The sequence below is a fragment of the Solanum pennellii genome, chromosome 8 (assembly GCF_001406875.1).
Source record: "Solanum pennellii chromosome 8, SPENNV200".
In the NCBI taxonomy this organism is placed as follows: Eukaryota; Viridiplantae; Streptophyta; class Magnoliopsida; order Solanales; family Solanaceae; genus Solanum; species Solanum pennellii.
This window is the reverse complement of record NC_028644.1, coordinates 3,776,815-3,797,986: the sequence shown is the minus strand read 5'-3', so window position 1 is coordinate 3,797,986 and position 21,172 is coordinate 3,776,815. Positions and strand designations below refer to the sequence as shown.

Here is a 21,172-nt window from a genome sequence, read left to right as displayed (position 1 = left end):
CCTGCGACGGTCCGTCGTGCCCACGACGGTTCGTCCTGCAGGTCCGTCGCCAAGTTCAGAGAGCCGATTTCAGTACCCAAATTTCAGAAGTCTAAGTCTTTTGGAACGAGACACCCTCGACGGCTCGTCGTGTCCATGACGGTCCGTCGTGGGTTCCGTCGACTCACACAGTTTTTCAAGAAATAAAATCTGCTGCTCAAAACGACTAAACAGGTCGTTACACTCAATCAAAAAATAATTTAAGAAAATGAGAAGAAAAAGTCAAATAGATTTGATGGAAAAATTAGTTTACAATAAATATAGCCATGTTTTGATTTACTAAAAAAAAAGTCAAAAATCATAGAAAGTATACATTGACTACATATTATGATAACTTAAAAAGTTGAATATAACTTAAATATATATGAATTTACACTAATAATACATTATGATACAATCAAAACTGAATATAACTCAATTATACACTAATCAACTCCAATCAACTCAAAATCACCTCTAAACAATTTATAAATTTAAATATAAAATTCTCTCGTATTTTAAGTTTTTTAATATATAATTCACTTGAAACAATATATTTTTGTAGTACATCAATTTAGTTTTTTTAAAAAGGAAAGCAACAAAGAATACGATGATGAAGAAAAAAAGACACAAAAGAAGAAAAAAAGGCCGCGTCGGCCATTTTTGATAAATAATATAGTCGAATAACCATTTTTTTCTATGAGCAAATTTTAGGAATAACAAACATAAAAATCATTAGCACTCTATAGCTACAATTTTGCTATTTGTGTGCTTTTGATTTGTATGAATCACATGGTCTGATTTGCAGGCATTTTATTTGTATAAAATCGAGTGATTGTATATGTATATCAAATTTAAATTTGAATAAAATTTAAATTTGTGTACGATGAATTGAATTAAAACGTTTGTATTTGTATATCAAATTTCTCTCTCGCTTAATACAAAGTTCGTATAAAGCTAGAAAGATAAAAGAAAACTAGGCATGAGAAATTTATATTTGTATAATTATAAATGTATAGGACGAAGAGATATGTCGTTATATTTGTACATACAATTCTCTCAGCTTTATACAAACACAAACAAAATGAGAGAGATGAACACAGAGTGAGAGCAAAATTTCAGAGAGCGGCGATCGAGATTCAAAACAAATGGGAGAAATATTTGTTACAAATTAAAATTAAATGAAACTATAGGTACGTGACAAAGTAGAATTTATGAGTTGACATTTTATGTTATTATCCCAAAATGAAAAAAATAAATAAATCAAAGCTCTACTAATTTGAAAAGGGCTAATCAAAAGAAAAAAGAAGGAGGAGAAGATGATGCGAATAAGATTGGTATGGTTTACAATAGGTTTCACTTCAGCTTCAGCTGCAATGTCTCAATTCATATTCAGAGATCTATGGGCTCATCAACTCTCTCTTTCTTCCCAAGTATTTTTCTCTACCTTTATTATTATTATTGTTTTTGTGAAATTTTTTCAATGTTGATTTAGGTTTTCAATTTTTCTTCATTTTTATTTTTAGTTGGAGGAGAAATTCGGTGTATTGGGGACTAGGGTTTCCAATCTTGAATCAGCGGTTCATGATATTCCTAATACTCAGCAGGTAATCTATTTTTTTTTTTTGGGTATTATATAGAAAATAATGGAAATCGTTGTTAGTTTATGTTTTTTAGTATGGTTGGTTATTGATAAGCACATTTCACTGGAATTAAGCTTTGTTTAGTTCTTGTCAAAAAGGAAAATGCTCAGCAAAATAAAAATGAATTGATATTTCTGAGAAGGATATTGACATTTTGTGCACACCAGAACATTGAGCTTAGATGTGTATAGTGAAATGTGTTTTTCTGATATCAGCATATTCACACCTTGAGAAATATGGATTTTTATTGTGGTCTGACCTCTTGTGAGAATTTTCTGATGTTGGCTTGCTCCAGTGTTATCCTCGTTTAGTTGAGGTACATGTAAGTTGGCCAAAATACCACCACCGCCAATAATGATTACGCATCAACACCAAAACAAGTTGGGTCGATTATATGAATCCTAACTTCTTCATTTAAGATTACTTCACGTCATCACAATACAAAAAAAATAGAAGTGAAAAGTAAGTTAATTATATATAACAACAACAATACATACCCAGTGTAATTCCACAAGGTGGGGTCTGGACATGGTTGAACTTACACTCACTTTACCCCTAACTTGCGGCCAGAGAGACTATTTTCAATAGACACTCGAGAGAAATAGTCCAAAGCAGTATGTAGAAGGAAATAACGGAAGGGAAGAGGTCAGGGTAAAATACTATATAAAGCATGACAAATCATTTAGTACAATATTTACAACTAAATAATACGTTAACCGAATGACAAGGTACAACAAATAGTAACAGAAGTTATATATCTGATAGTAGTAATACTATATCAAAAATAACAATCATAATAATAATATTAGAAATTCTCATACAAGTCTAAAATTCTCACCTTCACTTACCATAGTTTAACACCTAATGATCAGTGCATGGTAGGTCGACACAGAACATGTCGAAACCATCTCAAGCGACCTTCTCACATTTATCCTCAATGCGTGCTACTTGTATCTTCTAGCGAATGTGGTCATTTTTAATCTTATATAATCTGGTAAGACCACACCTGCATCATAACATCCATATTTCTGCAACATTTTATGGATATGTTGGATCTTTGTAGCCAATCATTCACACCATATAACATTTTCGGTCTTATAGCTTCTCTATAGAATAGTGTTATGAAAGGCGCTTGCCTTTCGCCTTTGGCGATAAGGCGAGGCGAGGGGTCATCGCCTTTTTCGGGCGAGGCGGGGCAACTTCAAAAAGGCGTGCCATGTCGTCCCTAGTGTAAAACCCTGATTGCTTTTACTCAAACATAACGGTTCGTGATTTTCATACCTCTATTAGGCTAAGATATAAATTTTCTATCACAGAGATGCAAAACTATGTACAATATTCTTGCCTAAAGAAAGAAACGTGAAAGCTTGCAGTTTCATAGTTGGAATCACTGATGCAGTTTTCTTGTGAAATAAAAGCCCTCTAAAGGCTGATATTTACACAAACTTAGCCATCATTTCTCTTAGATGATATCAGATTGTATTTTATGGCCTATATAAGAGTTGAGCTAACAGTAGTTGTGGCCTAAGTTCTGTGAGAACTCAAAAAGGTTTAGCTGAAATCGAAGAGTGAATATACCAGGTTGTCACAATGAATATACCAGGTGGTCACATGGCTAAAGCTTTTGGGAGTTGAAATTTAAAAGTTATAAGGGGTCGTTTGGTGTGAGAGAGAAAAATAAAAAGTGATGGGTAAGAAAATAGTGATGAGATAAAATTTTTATATCTTGTTTGGTTGTCATGTTTGGGATAACTTATTCCACCATCTATATTATAGTGATGGGATAAGTTATCCCATATACATATCCTAGGATAGCTAACCCCAAGAAACTAATTCTGGATAAGTTGTTCCCAACGAAACGACCCCTAATGGTTTTGAGCTTTTAAGAGATTAAAGTGTAAACCTTGTGGCCTTTACAGTTGATATGTCTGTATGACCATGTGAGAGCTACATGGATGTAGTAAGTTAACACCATGCCATGTTTTAGTTCACTCAAATATTGAACATACATTGCCCACACATTGGTAAAATGTTTATTTTTGTCTTCTCTTCTCAATTACTAAATCTAATTCTAGTTCTCTCTTTCGATGTTTACCTCCTCCCCTTCTTAAGTCTGTAGAGGTAATGGAATGGGTTAGAGATTCTACCCGTTCACTCTTGTTGAAGACCATATAGGTTACAAACTTCGCTGACAATCGAGTATTGACAATAATCAGCCATCAGCCCTTGTACAAACTATAATTTGAAGGTGAATTAAAATCTAAGTCCATTAAATTCAAGTTTTAGTTATCAAAATGTTAAATGATATTTAATGAGAAGAATTAGAGGATACTCTTTGAATTTTGAAATTGTAAACTCTACTAATGGTAAAAAGTCCAATTATTTAATGGGAAAAGGGTCAAATATGCCCCTAAACTATTCGAAAAGGTCTAGATATACCCTCCGTTTAAAGTTTGGTTCACTCATGCCCTCGTCATCCAACTTTTGGTCCAAATATGCCCTTATGGGCGTTAGTTGTCATGTTGGACATATCCAACTCATTTTTAATTTCTTTAAATGCCACATGGATTTGCCATGTCATTTTGACCTTACCACATGACATTTATATGAAAATGAAAAGATATTCGGACTCATAAACACCTAATCCGACCCATAAATCAACCCCCTTTTAAATAAATTATCCGACGATTTTCAACAATTTTGTTTAATTTTTATTTCTTTCGATAAATTCCGAAAATGAGTAATTGATTAATAAAAAAATAGGAAAAATATGAAAAAAATATNGGGGGGGGGGGGGGCAGGTACTTGACTTTTCATTCTCTCTCTACCTCTATCCTTGGCTTCTACCTCCATTGACTGTTGTCATTTATGGACATAGACTCTGTCTTTTGAAGTGGTAGTAGCTACTTTGTGTTTCTAGACCCTGGGGAAGAGATACTCGATTGTGTGGTCTCTGTCTTCCTCTATCCTTGTCTGATTCTTCATCTCTCTCTTCCTTCCTTCATGGATTTGACCTACACTGCTTGTCGCTATTTATGGAGAGAATTTATCTTTTGAAGCAACAACAACTACCTCAAGTTCAGGCAAATTCATGACCTCCAGCCTTTCTAGACCCTGCGCCTTTGTTTTTTTTTTAATGAAGTAAATCTTTCATTAAAGGCATCAAGAAGATGCATTTTAGTTACAGAAGTACAAGCAACAATAATTGGGAATCTACCGTGCACATACTGACCCAATTGTACAGACAGATTAGGCATCCAGCAAGAGACTGTAAAGGAATTGATAGACCATCAAACCATCTTCTATTCCTTTCCCTCCAAATACTCCAAAAACTTTCTGCAGGTATGATCTTCCAAGTCTGTTTGATGGTGCTGTCAACTTTCCATCACATGTATGAATTTGAATTACTTCTAGGAGTGTCACAAACTGTATAGCTTTCTGGCTCATGGGATTTATTTGGCATACTTATAAATTATCCGCTTTTCCCATCTGCTAATGGTGTGCAAACTCAAACCTCTTTTGATGACGAGCCTTGGCTTGTCCTGTAACTGTTCTGCTCCAGACCTGGTTGCTTTTTGTTTTGAGAAAGGTAACATTTACTTCTATATATCCATTAGTCTACTACATCAAAGTGCAGTCTCCCCCTCCAAAAAGTTTTACTTACATAATTTCTAAGATCTTTGATAACTTACTGTAGAATAGATGAATAGTATTTTCCCAAATGGACCAGAAGAATTCGTTGTGTCCCTCCCGTCCCTTTTCTTTTACTTGTTTCATGAAAACTAATGAATGCAGCCATTTGTAAAACGAGGGTGTTTTTACACGCCAGGAATTTGAGCAAGGGGCAAAGTGATGCGTGAATTTTTTTTGAAGCAGCTCTGTGGCACTTCACTTGGTCCTTTCTCTTTTATATTTATTTCCACCCACCAATTTCACATATTCAATTATTCAAAATGTCTTTTGTTTCACCAAGTGTTTCTCGTACTTGAAGTACTTTGCTGTTACAATGGACGTGGCAATTATAGTACTGGTTGTTACTGTGTTGCTAACTCATTTAGACCCATGGGCAGAGGAGGGACAATGATGAAAAAGATATCACGCACTGATGCTTTTAGCATAGCTTCTTTCTTGGTGTATGTGGCTCTGTTGTTTTCAGGGCATCACACTTTTAACAGTTTGGTCATCATTGTTGGCAGGATACATACAATGCTCCATTCTTTGGGTTTGTGCCTGAAGGCACTAAATGGTGTTTGTTGATTTATTTCTTGATTGACTTTGCTACTGAAAACACCATATCACCTTTTTAGAACCAAAAAGAAAAAGAAGAATGTTTCACATTGCTTGAGGATGAGTTGTTATCGCAAATCGTAGGCAGTCCTCACTTCATTAGTTAGCTTTGGGGTCAAGTTAGACCCATTTTTAACATATAGTCTGATTTAGAGTATGGATTTGTTTTGGATGAGAGCATCAGATCTGACTGTTTTCGCTCTTGAGTTGAGATCATCGTTGTCCATTTGCTGCTCTTTTACTTGGCTAACTGCTTCAGTTTACTGAGTTTTGCTTAGATTGTTAATACTTAATGATCTTACAGCTCTTCTGCCTTTTTCTTGTAGGATGAAGGAAACTGAAGTGTAGCACCATCGTCAGATCGTGTTCTTCAGCATGGATGGATACTGTTTCTTTTGATTATGTATCTTGGTGATGTCTGATATCAACGGACAATATGCAAATAAGGAAATGAAATTTTTATATTTTCCTTTGGTGTTGCAAATTTATAATCCAGTTGTGATTGGGGATGCTCCCTTAAGTTTAAACAAGATTGTTATACATTTTTATTTGGAGGTCTGTGGTTTTCAACATGATATTTTCTGACAATTTAACAAAAATGTGTACCTTTAAAGGTGTGTTCTAGATGTGCATTTTCAAAGTTAAAAAGTGTTAACGAGACACACCTGTGCCAAGTTGAAGCGTCTAGATTGTCTCTATAAAAAGTAGGGTGCTCAATTGCTTATGGATTTTGTGATTGTTACTATTCTCTTATTAGTTATCTTTCTTCATTGTTCTTTACCTTCTTCATACCTACTTTGATTTGTTGTACTAAAGCTGAGGTTTCTCGGAATACAGTCTCTTTACCTCCACAACGTAAGATTAAGGTGCGTATACTCTACTCTTTTCAAACTCCATTTGTAGGATTTCACTGGTACATGTTATTGTTATTGTATTTACTCCCCTACCCAGAACTTTATTAGCGGTTAGTTATACCGTTGTACACTACCATGTATCTGATGCATACTAAGTTTGACAGACATAATATTTAACAAAAAAACTATATAGTATATATCCAGGCAGAATGACCATGATGAAATTTACCAAGCAGACCTTTTCTTGCTTTATAAAATTTAATCCATGCCACTTGAGGGGTTCATCCCCATAGCTGGCTTCTTTAACCTTGTGAAGAAACAAGAATTTTCTATACAGTATATATATAAAGAAATATATGGTCCTATAACTCTTACCACATTTTCTTCCACAAGGAGACGCATTTTTTGGTCCCCTAAAAGAATGAAAGGCCGCTTTGTGTAGGATGCTCTCTAACCTCGTAACAATGATGACTCTGTTGTCCGGGAGATTGTTGAATCTTTGCTTCTATTAAAATGCCTATGCTCTATTGTATTATTTACATGTCTGAAACAGGATTTGAGCCAGTATTGGCTTCTTTCCGCATACCTAATTCCATCATATCTGGTTCTACAGAATGAGGCTTGATAGAGCTATCTAAGTTGTTATGATTCTCTTCATGGTGTGCTTCGAATGACCACACGAGGACTAACGTTACCATTACTACTGAGAGGAAAACAAGTCCTCCCCATACCAAATGCGCGCTTTTCTTCAATGGTTTGCAGTGATTGTCAATGATATCATCGAATGCATTAAACACTGTGTCACATTGAGTTAGATTCTCCATTCCAGGGTACACATCGAGGATTTTCTGGACCGCGGTTGTGTAAGCCTCGACTGTGTTGAAATCTCGAGGAGAGATCATGACTCCTCCAGTGCAAGTTGGATCAGTGCAGGTTAACATCTTGAATATCTTCATGAAAAGAAAATAGAGGTTTCAGATCAAAAGTAGTATTGTTTGTCACATTAAAGTAACTGAACAACGTTCATGATGACCATACGTGAAATTAAACTCTCGATTATGTAGAAATTACTTGTACTTACCCGAGGAAGGTCTCCTACGCGAATCGTAGTAGAGGAACAGTTCCCTGGCTCGTAGTTATATTGTGGTGGACCAGAGAAAGGATTACAAATTTGTGCAACATTTCCATATTCTATAGATAACTTTTGGTTCACCTGCAATTTTCAAATTGATTCAATCAAAATTAACTGTGGAAATAGTCACTAAACATTTTTTGATGAGAAATTTGTAACGAAAAATAGTGATTTTTTAGTAGCGAGCGAACCTCGTTGACTATTTGATGTACCCCTTGACTAACATCAAGAAGGACTGATTCAGCTGAAACCAATTCATCACAGGGAAGAATTGAACTCAAACTGCTATTATAGGGATCTGATTGAAAATTTTCTAGTGCAGTGCATGTATCTCCAGCAAAACTGCAAAAATTATATGACCCAATATATATATTATTATTATTATTATTAGAATTCAAAGTATATTATAAAGTTTTGAAATAAGAACTAATTGAGAATGAATAGTTTTCATACTTGTCTATGAAAAAATAAATCCCAAAAAGGAACCAGCACAGAGCTGTAAAGATCCAGCATAATGCAATGAGCCTGCATTCAATTTAAAAAAAAAATGTGTAAGAAGCTTGATCAATGTAATTTAATTAGTCGCACGTTTTGTTTTTTAAATAAATCTGCCTTTAATTTTTGCTTCTAGAAATCAAATTAATGCCCACTTGAACATATATTCTTTAAGGACACGAAATATAACTTAAGTTGTGGAATATTATAATGCGAATTACGCTACTGAAATACGTTATTTGTTTTTAGAGGTAAAAATTATAGACCAACACAAAATAGGGGCAAATGACTGATTTATTATTTGTAATTTTATTGGACTATATATGAGCATATTAAATAAATATAAAGTTTATTCTTTCTTAGATTGATTATGACATATATAATAAAAATAGATACTTACAATTTAAGGGTGGTTCTAAATTTGAGTATCCCAAATACTGCAATTAAAAAGATTATAATGTTATGACAATGTATTTATATCTAAATTTGTAATGATATTAGACATCTATAGTTAGAGAAGATAAATTCCAACTAAACTTTATAGTAAAATACTAACATGGATTTGGTCTAAGCAAAAACATAAATAAAAAATACATACTGTTTTACCTGAGAGAGCAATTAGAGCAACCAAGTTAAGAGAAATAATCACTATAGTCACTATGTACCTGTAAATATAGAAACACATATTTTTAATATAACGTAACATAATTTAATTTGACATGAAATTTAAAAATTAAACTTTTGTTTCTTAAAATTGTGATTATAATTATACCATATATTTATGTAAAACAATAAAGAAGTTTGACGTTAGAATAATGAAAAAATTAAAGGTTAAAAACCACATATCTACGTCAGTCGAAGCGCGAAGAGTGAGTGAGTGAGAGAGAGAGACTTACACTATGTTGAGGAGTTTTTCAATTAATCTCCTATTTTTTCTGGCTTCTCTACTTATGTCATCAGCTTGTGTATCAAGTCTTCTAGAAGTTGGAATTAAGAAATTAGAAGCTTCTTGACCTATTTCAGTCCCTTCTAATCCACTATTCATTTCTCTCATAGCTTTAGTTGTAGTATAAATTGTCTCTGATGCTCCATCTGCTGTATCAATTATTATATCCACTACTTTATCTGTTCTTGAATGGAAATTCCCATTCCCTCCTAGAACCAACCCTGTTGCAATTCTGCAAAGAAATTGTATCAGAGGCGAATCTAGAATCTAAAGTTAGTATGTTCAGAATGCGTGTGTATGTTTTGAGCTAGATAGCAATCATGTTGTTCAATCTTTATGAGCGTGGGGTATTTGATACTGTGTGTGAATCTAGAGGTTGAATTTTATGTTTGATAAATAATTTTATGTCTAGAGCTAGTTAGCATATATATAAATATATTTGCATCTAGATACACTGTATCTAGAGAATGTATCTCGTCTCTCTCGTTCCTCGTATATTTGTGTTTAAGAATGTAAATGTGTTTAACACTTTCTTGTATTTGTGTATCAAGTATCAAATATGCACGGATGTATTCGGTGTATCTATGTACAACAATTTCATCTACTGTATCCAGTATTAAATTCTAGTATAAAAAAATAAATTGATGTATCTAGTGCATCTGTGCATAGATACATATTTAAAAAAACATGAAGATGAAGATATAGTTATCCAGATACATGTATATGTGCATAGATACGACATATACATATATAGTGTAATTATGTCGACGAAGATGTCGTTATTTAGATGCATGCATCTGTGCATACTAATCTATCAAGAATTTTTTCATGTCTAAAACTCAAAAAAAAACATTCTCACACATTATACAACTATATACCCAATTTGAATTTATTGGTGGAAATTAAGGTTCTACAATCAGTACTTCCTGATACTATATTTGAAGCAGTTGTTCGAATTCCTTATTATATCCACACTAACACACATATTTTGTCGATATAAGTGCGACAATAATTTTGAAGAATCTAAACAACTTAAGTTAGCAAATGATTCAATTGAAACTTATATAGAATTCATCCTAAATCCGCCTCTGATTCAAATAAGATGATTATATGCACATGTCTTTTTAACTTTTGATGCAAACAAGTTTGTGAAGTAAGAAACTCACATTGCTAAAATTGTCAAGAAAATGGCTGAGACAATAATCCAGAGATAGCAATCATGTTTATTATAACAACAAGTTGTTCTCTTTTTGAGCTTTCTCTTGTTTCTTTTGCAACAACAATAAGTTGAAGCAACAAGAAATAATCCATATCCTAAGCCACATAAAAGCCATATCACAGCAATAGCATAGCCATATATACCTGTAAAAATAGTGGACTGCACCAAATATTAAAATTTAGTTTTTTACAAATTAATTTCTTTTTATATGAATCAACAAACATTTATGAGTATCTAATATGCATCTTGAAATCTCACAAAAGTTATAGATATTTTCCTTTTTTTTTCCCCATTAATTATCACCTAGACTTTCATTTTTGGTGACATCAGGAAGTTTGACATAGACCCCTACCTTAGTTTGTAAATTAGAAAAATCAGACAAATTAAAATCCAATTGATTTAACCACAGTAATATATGTATATACAAAGTAATCATAATTTAAGAATAAGTACATAATACGCGATTACTACTACTTATATATATGATTGGAAAAACAATTTTTTCAAAAATCGAAATAACCACAGTAATATATGTATATACAAAGTAATTAATAATAATTCAAGAATAAGTAGATAAATACACGATACTACTACTTATATATATGATTAGAAACACAATTTTCTCAAAAATCGAAATAACCACAGTAATATATGTATATACAAAGTAATTAATAATAATTCAAGAATAAGTAGATAAATACACGATACTACTACTTATATATATATGATTAGAAAATTTTTTTTCTCAAAAATCAAAATAACCACATTAATACATGTTTATACAAAGAAATAATAATTCAAGAATAAGTAGATAATACACGATACTATTACTTAAATATATGATTGGAAAAACAATTTTCTCAAAAATCGAAATAACCACAGTAATATATGTATATACAAAGTAATTAATAATAATTCAAGAATAAGTAGATAAATACGCGATACTACTACTTATATATATGATTAGAAAAATAATTTTCTCAAAAATCAAAATAACCACAATAATATATGTATATACAAAGTAATTAATAATAATTCAAGAATAAGTAGATAATACGCGATACTACTACTTATATATATGATGATTGGAAAAATAATTTTCTCAAAAATCGAAATAACCACAGTAATATATGTATATACAAAGTAATTAATAATAATTCAAGAATAAGTAGATAAATACGCGATACTACTACTTATATATATGATTATAAAAATAATTTTCTCAAAAAAATAATAATTGATGTAATTTTAATAATAGGTGATAGTGGATTAAATCACATCAATAATGTAACAAATATTCTTTAACAAGATGAGAGATGATAACTTACGCTCCAATAGTGTTTTTCTGTAATATCAAATCCTCCTCTGTATTTTTTGAAATTTTTCAATGGATCAATCCTCACAGTGTCATCAGATCCTGTTTGTTTTTCTATTTCAACTAATTTTCTTTCTGCAAAATGTATTATATTATTTTGGAGAAAGATTGAGAATAAAAGAAAATATAAAAGTCAAAGAATAACTAAAACAAAAATCCAAAATTTAAAATGGGGATCTAATCATTTTAAATATGTTTACTTTGTGGAAAATTGCAAATATTAGTATGTAAAGATAGTTAACTTATAATAAATTTAATAAACCAAAGATATTAAAATTTACCTTTAATTAATTATTACAAACTAAAAAGTATCAAATGTGTAGCGGAGAGAGTTTTAGCAGTGAAAAATTAGGGATGTCAACTAAGCAGATTAAAATGAATCGAATTATAAATTTGAGTTTTTGATTAAATTCGAATGTTAATTAAGCTAAAATAGTTTAGGATGAAAGGATCAAAATCACAATTTGAATCTCTCTCTCTATATATGTATGGAAGACAAGAAATGACACGTGTATTTTTTGATGTAATAAATATCGTGAATAAATTTTGAATTTTGACTTCTCACCTGGACCAATTAGTCCTCCATGAAGACTATTGATATTCAAGGCCATGAGAATAACAACAAGTAGTAAAGATATTGTCACTTGCCTTCTTTGAATCCACTCCATATATATTCAACTGCCAATTAGTCATCAATAACTTGTTAATTAAGTTAGCCATATATAATTAACTTGTAATTAACTGCGACAATGACAAATTTGACTTAGTTTTTTCAAAAGAGAATGTTCTAAAATATAAAAATATTTAAACTATACTTTTCACGCACACATACACACACAAAAAAGAGTTATTAAAAAAGAAAAAGAAAAAAAAGGATATTTTTTTGTGTCACTCGAATTACTGTATTCGTTTTAATTTATTTATTTTATTTTGATTTAATATCAAATTTAAAAAACTAAAAAAATCAATAAAAAATGATTGATCATTAAATTCATCAATTTATTTCTTCTACCTAGCTAGCTACTCATATAGGATTGACACCTAACTACACCTTCACCAAATTCACACAAATTCACAAGTCCAACCCAAATAAAGGGCCAGCTACTTTAGACTATGACAACAATATAAATTGTATGTTTCCGTTTTAAATAAGTTAGGATAAATTATATAAATACGAGATAATATAATATAAAAGAAAAGAATATGATTCAGTTAAAGTCTCTTCATAGAAAATCATACTCTATTAAAAGCATGAATAATTTTATGAATCTTTTTATATATTTATTTTAGCTTCGCCATTAATTAATTAACACATTCTTTATTGTTCGCTCTAAATAAAGCATGTGCACTATGAGCATGGCTTATATCTGTTGATTTTAAGCTCAGATGCATTAAGTTTGACACTCAAGGTAAAAAGTATTATCGTTATATTATGTTTTTGTGACAGTAAAAAAATATAAATATTTATAACTAATACTATACATAAATATTCCTAAAAGTTTTAGCAATATTTACTCTAAATATTATCTTATTAACATAATTAGTGTAACTTTTTTACGATAATACTAAAAAAGAAATATTATTACAATTAAATGTCTTTTTTTATGGTAGTGCTAGAGATTTATGATCTAACCAAACTCTTTGTTCCAGACACTAACCTTTTGTTGCATGACAGATGGAAGAAAACATATTGAAATAAAGGAGAATTGGAGATCAAAAATCATTTTAAAATTATTATTAGTAAACGAGCGGAACAGAATCAAAGAAAAAGAAAAGTCTGTCATAGAGCAATCGACTAAAAATAGAAGATCGATGACAAAAAAGGTGACCTCTCTCGAAAAAAATGGTTCGATTTTATTTATCTTTTTGGATTTCAACATGTTTATTTATTATATCATCATGAAGCTACAAGTTTATTAATTGATTAAGATTTCTTCAATTCTTGAGTAATCTTATGTCCAACCACACTTAAAACTATCTATAAATTTCATCGCTAAACAACTCATAGCTAACAAATTTCCACTTACCAATCACTAAATTGAATTATAATGACAAAATTTGCTATTTAGCTACAGAATTTATTAAACGATATTCTTTTTTTTTTTTTGTGAAATCACATAAATAAGAGTGAGATAAAAAAAAAAAAAAGAAGCATAAACACACACACACAATGGAATAATTAAATTAATTGTCACCTGAGAATATAAACAAAACTTGTAACTGGTTTTCTTCTTCAGCTAACACAATTCAAAGAGAGAGCCTTCTTTTTTTTTATTAGATGAGGTAGAAATATATATAAATGACTTATATATATATTTATAATATAAACTTCTTTATAAGATGAAAATTCTTCATATCCATTTTTTTTTGGTAAAAGTATATTATGGAAAGAATTTTCTAGATAGCTTTAGTAGAGAAAAAGGGAAAGTTCAATTTCACAATAAGAAAAAGATCAAATATGTCTTTTATTTTTATATATTTAATTAAAATAACAGCAGCCATCCACTTTTGTGTACTTTGAAATAAAAAAAGTAAAAGTTAATGAAATTTTAGTCAAAAATGGTTAGCAATATAATTCACCATATACTATTAGTTTTAAAATAAACATGGGGTAAAACATCCCCCTTTTTTCATCCTAACTTATTAACAAGAACTAATTCTTAATTAATTCCTTCTAATACCTAAATTAATTATTATCTTTCTATTTTAGCTTACATGATAATATTTCCTTTTTAATATTTCTAAAAAAGACATAATACATTATTTATGATCACTATTTAATAATTCTAACATTTTTTATTATATAACCATAACAATCTACATCAAATATAAAACAAATTTTACCAATTCTTTGGCTATGTTATGTACATATGTAGCTTACTAGTGAAATATTAATTTTTACTGTCATATGAGATAGGTATAAAGTCTGTATATATTATATCCCTTTTCAAATTTCATTTGTGAAATATAGTACATATGTTATTCCTTAATGTCAAACATATTTTTCTTTCTTAAGATTATATTTGATAGAAATAAAAATAGAGTTTTTGGAAAACTATTCATTTTTCTTATGGTGAAATAAAAGTGGAGTTTTCGAAAGACTTATTCCTTTTTCATATGATTTTTTTTCTTTCATTTTAAAAATAAAATGGATATGAGCACCAAATAAAGGAGGGGTTGGTAGAGGTTGGGGTATTGAGTGCAAAATGTAATTAACTATAGTCAATTTATTCAATTAGTCAAAAAGAAAGAAAGTCTTTTCATGGTCAAGGCAATGACCTTTTGGACACTGGCTCTATGTATTGGTTATTATTTTAGGGAACTTATATAAATATAACTAGTTTAAAAGGTAACTATTTAAATATGTTTTTAGTTTATAATATTATGAAATTTATTAAATTTTAGTGTATTTAAATACGTTTACATGTATCTCGAGATATATGAGTTAAAATTAGGTATAATTTATTTTAGATACATAATATTCAAGTGGATTTACATGTTTTTGGGATAAATACCAAATCTGCTTGCCTTTCTCCCATCTCACTCGTCACTATCCTATGTATACATGTGAATCACAACAGCTACGTATATGTATTTAGTGAATATCTAGTGTGATTCGTTTGTATTTAGGATACCTGACTTTCACATCTATACCTATTTTAGTGTATCTACTAATAAAAATACATGTATTTAGGTGTATCTTCTTTAATATATGATACAAAAAGCTTAAGATACGTAATATTTTTAAAATATAGATAATAATAGTATATATGGTAATAGATTATGTCTAATTAATGTAGTTTCTCCTTATTTTAGTAAATATTTAATTAGTGATTATTTTAAAATTTTATGTGTAATTGTTTCAAAAATTGACTTAAATATCAATTTAGGGAATAAAACTCAAAACTCTTATTTATTTGGTATGAAATTTCTTTTTAATCATAATTATAATTTAAATTTAATTTATTTATTTTGCGATTTTTCTTGGGTAGGAAAACGTGTGGAAGCTGGTATTGCGATGTGTCAAAAGGTTTACGAACTCAAGTACATCAGCAAGTTAGATAATATTTTCCTAAAATAACAATTAATAAATATCAATAAACTATCTATTTATATTTATTTAAAGATCGAAAATCCTTACAAATGTTGATTATTTTTTTAATTATTATTAATAGACATTTAAGTATAAAAAAATTATTATTTATTATTGATTATCTTTATAATATTTAAAATTAAAATCCTAAAAATATATAGTAACAGAAATATATATTTTAAACAAGATACATCATTAAAAAAAAACGAAAAAAAAAATCACTTAAGGGAAAAATTAGGTATTTTGTCATCCTAACATGGCCTAAGATTTGGTATAAAAGAGTCCATATTCTATATTTTGGCATATAATAACTCGAATACAATTTAAATTTTTTGAAATTTTGTGATAATAACATAACATGGACTAAAATTAGGCATAAAATAGCTCACAATTTTTATTTTTTTTATCTAATAGCTCAAATATATGTCGTCTGAGATCATCTAATCTTATTGTTACAAATATAAAATGCACTCATATGCTAATAGTTTTTATTAGATTGTATTAGTATAGATCTCATGCTTATAAATAAAAAATATTATTTTTCGTTCTTTTGCTTTATTTATTATTTTGATGTGTTAATAATTAATAATAACTTTGAATTTTAAATTTTAAATTTTTATCTCGCTCTTACTTTAATAAAAGATTGTAATTTATAATTTCTAAGTCTACATACACGTGCAATGCACATGCATTAAGTTAGGTATTCTTAATCAAAGTTATAATTATTAAATCTTTCCTTATATATGTAATATGTAAGAATTCCAACTATTTTGATATTGAATAATCTTTTTATTTGAACTCTATTAAAAATCCTAATATTTAATACATCAAAAATTAATATGTTTACCTTATATATATACTAGACACAAGTATCCATGCTAGCATAACTCAATATTTATTTTTTTTAATTTTAATTTATGTGATATAGATAGAATTTAGAAAATTAAATAAATTTTAATATAATTTTTAAATTATTAAGTTGTTAATTATTAAAATGTTTATAATTAAAGTATTTTTCGTCAGCTATCATTAATTTTTTTACTCAAAGTAATTACATGATATACACAAATATTAACAACATTCAAAATAATAAAGCTATTATTTAATAATATGCATTCAAAATTAAAAGTAATAGCTAAAAGTCTAAAACATATTTCATAATTTTAAAAAATTATACAGTATCTAAATTTAAGTAGAACAAAAGAAATAATTTTTTTAATTTTTTGCTGAAGAAGCCGTCTTCATTGACGTGCCTGCTTCAGCGTGAAGTCTCTCTTATTAATAAAGGAAACACGCTAAAACAGATACACGTTACTTCACACACATATATCTTACTATTATAAACAAAATACACAAATTAAAAAGTTAAAAATATTAAAGAAAGAGAAATTTTCATTTTATTAAATAAATGTTTATAATTAAATACAACTTAAATTAAACTAATTAAATTAAAAAAAAAAAAGGAGAAAGAAGGTGTAGAGACACTTTTTGAGAACTATTTTCGTCAAAGAAAAGTCAAAAGTCAGAGAAATACAACGACCCATCTGCGTAGGTTTCTTATTGTAATTTTTTTCAAACACATAGTAATCAATTAAAATATACACTTAAAGTATGTTGAATAGGCTTATAAAAATAGGAAAATCTATATAACTAGACAAACATAAGCTATATATTTACTCATTAAAATTCTATTTTTAAGTATGAATGCAAAATTCTACATTTGATACAATTGCCCAACTCCAATACGAAAGAAATAGTGATGTTATGTAAATAGTGAAAGTCCTTTTGATATACTTGATACATCATATAATTTTATATTATAACCTTTCATGAAAACGTAAAAGTAGGGGCTTTGGCTTATTTTTAATTTTTCTTTGGCCTAAAATCAAAATCTAAGTAATTTTTGGCAATTGCAACTTGATCAAATGTTGAGGTCCAAAGAGATAGTGTCACTATTCGAAACTATCTCTTAGTAGTAGTAGTAGTAGTACGGTGCTTAGAGTTATTTGTGATTCCAAACTAACACTTGATATTGAGATGAGTTATGAGAAACTAAATATAAATATGTTTAATAGCTAAAATGACTGAGCATAAGCGTAATCTATATATTTATATATATTTGAATATGAAAACGATGATGTGAAACTCTCTAAGAGCTTCATTCTTATTTATCTTTTTTTTTTGTTTTATTGACATTTTTCTTTTATTTCTTTTAATTATTTTATTTTCTTACCTCTTCAATCACATTAATTTTACTCTTAATAAATAATAATAAAGTTCATAACTCCTAACCGTTCATATTCAAAACCCTCAAATAATTTAATATTCAAATTTATGATATCTCAATATCACACTTATAAAAACCTATTTTGGGACATATGTGATTGATTTTTTTTTCTTTTTACATTTTTCATTATTCTTTGTCTTTTATCTCTTTTATTAGTTAGTTTTTTGTCTTCTTTGATATGATTTTAAAAGATGAAGATTGTTAAATATTTCTATTGCAATTCGATTATACAAGGTAAACTATTTGATGTGCCTAATATGATTATCATTTTTTCTATGTTGCAATTATACATTCAATATCATTATTATTGAATTCACGATAATATGAATCACAATTTTTTTTTAGAAAATACTGTTAGATTTTTTTCACTTGCTTCTCTTTGTAGTTTGCAAAGATTTTTTTCTTCTTTCTGTAGTTTTTAAAGAATTATGTTATGTTGATAACAAGATTCTACCTTTATCTTTAATCATAATTAAATATTCTTTAACGTTTTTATCTGATTAGTTAACTTGATTTTTGTTTTATGGATTTTTTCTTCTTCTTTTTGTAGTTTTTAAAAAATTATGTTATGAAAAGAAAGTTGACACACACATGTATGCTACTCAATAAAGCATGTATATATACTTTTATAGCCATATATATCAACTTTTAATAACTATTATGAACGAACATGAGAATGTAAAATTAATTCATTATTTTTATAATATAATATGATTTATAAAAAAAAATGTTTATCTATATGAAACTTTGTACTCTTCATATATTTGGTTTTTATTATTATTAATATTTGATGTTCTCAAGTTTTTGAGATTTATTTGGTCAATAATTGAAGTACAAAAGTATTTGTTTAGGATAAAATGATAAAAATGATCTAATGACGTTGTTCTCTCTCAGTCTATCTTTTTTACCAACATAAGAATAATCTTATTTATCTTTTGATTTTCTCAAAATTCTTGAGAAATTTTCTTTTTATTAATTTCTTATTTTTGTCAAAAATGAATGTATCAATTATCACTCCATTATTTCATATTTTTAAATACAAAATATCAAGTATTTTTATGTTCCGTACTTTAATTGTTTTTGATAAACACAACTCCTATATTATATTAATAGTTATATTCATAATATCATTTAATATTTTATATTGTTGTCCTATAAAAAGAGGCATTATAAAAATATTTATAAAAATGATCAAGTAGGAATCGTATATATATATATATATATATATATAACATTTAATTTTTTCAATAACAGATCTATGTAAAAAGTGTTAAAAAAAGATTATATATCTAAATTGATTATCTTTTTAACAACATAAATTGGGTGTAAATAAGGATAAGACGACTAATATTTTTTCCTTTTTTTTTTACCATAATAAATGTTAATGTATGATTAATGTGCATTAAATTTATTATTATTGAAAGAAAATAAAAGTTTCTTTGATTTTTTCTTAACATTAAATAAGGAGTCATCCTTTGTAGAGTTTTTACAATTCATTTATAATAATTACTATGATAATATTATAATAATAGAAATAGCTGTATTTGTGTTGTCAATTTTTTTTTAATTGCCCTATCTTCAACATTGCATACATGTATTATTTTTAAAATCATTTCTTTGTCGCTCTTTGATAATCTTTATACAATTGGATTAGGTAACTATCACATTATAAGTATCTATACTTTATGTTATAAAACTATAAAACTGTTAGGTTGTGCTATCGTCACTTAATTCTCTCTTCTCGCAATGCCTCTACAAGAATGAGAGTTTAAATACAAAATTTTAATATTATTGGATTTTATTAGACAAATTACATTAGATGAGGGTTGGAGCGAATATCGAAAAATATCTCTAACTTTTGAATTTCATGCATAACTATGTTAGAATAGGTTTAGGGTTTAGGGTTTAATACAAGTATTTCTTTCTCACTATGATTTACCATAAATGTGTCTTTATTTATTTTTATTATTGTGTCATTTATTCAAAAAGAAAGTCATGTAATTTATGATCAACCGAGTAGATTTAACATTGTTGATTGAACCAATAATGTTGCTATAAAAATGATTGTATTTAGTGTGAAACTATAATAATTATATTGTAAATTAACTGAAGCTTTTCATATCAACGTTTATATTTTAAACTTTTTTATCAAGTATGAAAATTTATTTTAGATTTTTTCTAGATAAGTAATATCAAAGTCGTATTTCAATTTGTGTTTCTCTCGTTTATTATGTTATTTATTAAAATATTTATCAAATAGTGAAAGTAATTATTTTAAAATATATATAAGTTTCCTTATAATCGGCGAACCGCGAAAAAGTACACTAATATTTAAATAAAACTAGAACCTTTTTGAAAATATTTTCGAATATACATAAAATATACTAATTATGTACAAAATTATGCAAAAACATATATTTTATTTAAAATTTCTGAAAAGTGACACAAATTTTTAAAATTACTTACAAACTATATTATTATTATTATTATTATAATTATTATTTTGAAATTCTTATAGAACTAATTAATTTAAATCGTTTAAAATTGAAGGAACAATCATATATATTGTGGATGGTCAAAATTGGGTGTCAACACACACCATGAGCCGAGTGTTATTGTCGACACATTTCTATTGATCCCATTATGGGATGAGAGATGTGGAGATTTTGACACGTGTTATATGTATGGCCGAGTTTGATGAGGTTAGACTCTTACGAGTCTTCAGAGCCCATATTGTCGATACGACATAGTTTTGTAGTTTAGGGATCATATTTTTATGTATAACTGAAGAAATGTAACTTTTTAAGGATTGTGCACTTGAAA

The 21,172-nt window shown here is 28.4% G+C and overlaps 1 protein-coding gene and 1 long non-coding RNA gene across 2 annotated transcripts; one reads left to right on the top strand and one right to left on the bottom strand.

Moving 5' to 3' along the window:
* Positions 1-1,267: 1,267 nt before the first annotated feature.
* Positions 1,268-6,672, top strand: LOC114078479. The gene is made up of 3 exons (XR_003580157.1): positions 1,268-1,451; positions 1,545-1,625; positions 6,275-6,672. It is a non-coding gene; the product is annotated as an uncharacterized LOC114078479 (long non-coding RNA).
* A 343-nt stretch (positions 6,673-7,015) lies between these two features.
* LOC107026994 lies at positions 7,016-14,290 on the bottom strand. Its single transcript, XM_015228147.2, has 11 exons — positions 14,165-14,290; positions 12,535-12,647; positions 11,923-12,044; positions 10,542-10,753; positions 9,326-9,607; positions 9,036-9,094; positions 8,830-8,866; positions 8,388-8,459; positions 8,126-8,276; positions 7,884-8,015; positions 7,016-7,752 (listed from the first exon to the last, which is right to left on the bottom strand). The coding sequence occupies exons 2-11, from the start codon at positions 12,635-12,637 to the stop codon at positions 7,339-7,341; spliced, it is 1,584 nt and encodes a 527-aa protein (XP_015083633.1). The 5' UTR covers positions 12,638-12,647; positions 14,165-14,290; the 3' UTR covers positions 7,016-7,338.
* Between the last annotated feature and the right edge of the window lie 6,882 nt (positions 14,291-21,172).

Bases quoted from the DNA above. Each gene is read 5' to 3' on its own strand.
- LOC107026994 (XM_015228147.2), bottom strand. From the start codon at position 12,637: ATGGAGTGGATTCAAAGAAGGCAAGTGACAATATCTTTACTACTTGTT. The intron at 9,608-10,541 runs GTGAGTTTCTTA...ATTTCTTTGCAG, and splicing joins TTCTTGACAATTTTAGCAAT to AATTGCAACAGGGTTGGTTC. The intron at 8,277-8,387 runs GTATGAAAACTA...TAATTTTTGCAG, and splicing joins ATTTATTTTTTCATAGACAA to TTTTGCTGGAGATACATGCA.